Source organism: Myotis brandtii, unplaced genomic scaffold, assembly GCF_000412655.1.
Source record: "Myotis brandtii unplaced genomic scaffold, ASM41265v1 scaffold1013, whole genome shotgun sequence".
Classification (NCBI taxonomy): Eukaryota; Metazoa; Chordata; class Mammalia; order Chiroptera; family Vespertilionidae; genus Myotis; species Myotis brandtii.
The window spans coordinates 352265-352520 of record NW_005353379.1 but is presented as its reverse complement, the minus strand read 5'-3'; the positions used below and the strand labels follow the sequence as shown (position 1 = coordinate 352520).

Sequence of the window (256 nt, the reverse complement as noted above, 5' to 3'; positions counted from 1 at the left end):
AGAATAACACAGGCTGCTGGGCCAGGAGAGCCATCGCCGGGAAAGATCAGAACTGAGGTCTGCGTCCCGCTGACCCGCGTGGGACCCACCTTTGAAGAAGGTGTAGCTGACCAGGACCATGGCCGTCCCTGCGTCCAGGTCTCCCACCAGGTCCACCAGTTTCCCCTGGGTCTTCTCCCTCACGTAGTCGTTGATGAGCCGCTGGGCCGCGGGGGCGTCCCGGAAGTCGGCGGAGAGCGCCTTGGAGGCGTACAGC

The 256-nt window shown here is 64.5% G+C and overlaps 1 protein-coding gene across 1 annotated transcript in view; it reads right to left on the bottom strand.

Annotated features, from left to right (window-relative positions):
* Positions 1-255, bottom strand: part of LOC102241775 (alpha-1-antichymotrypsin) — a gene marked incomplete at its 5' end in the record, with an annotated part of 5693 nt that extends 5438 nt beyond the window's left edge. The window contains one exon of the mRNA XM_014535408.1: positions 90-255. Coding sequence (XP_014390894.1) covers positions 90-255 — 166 coding nt within the window. The remainder of the gene's footprint in view (positions 1-89) is intronic.
* Between the last annotated feature and the right edge of the window lies 1 nt (position 256).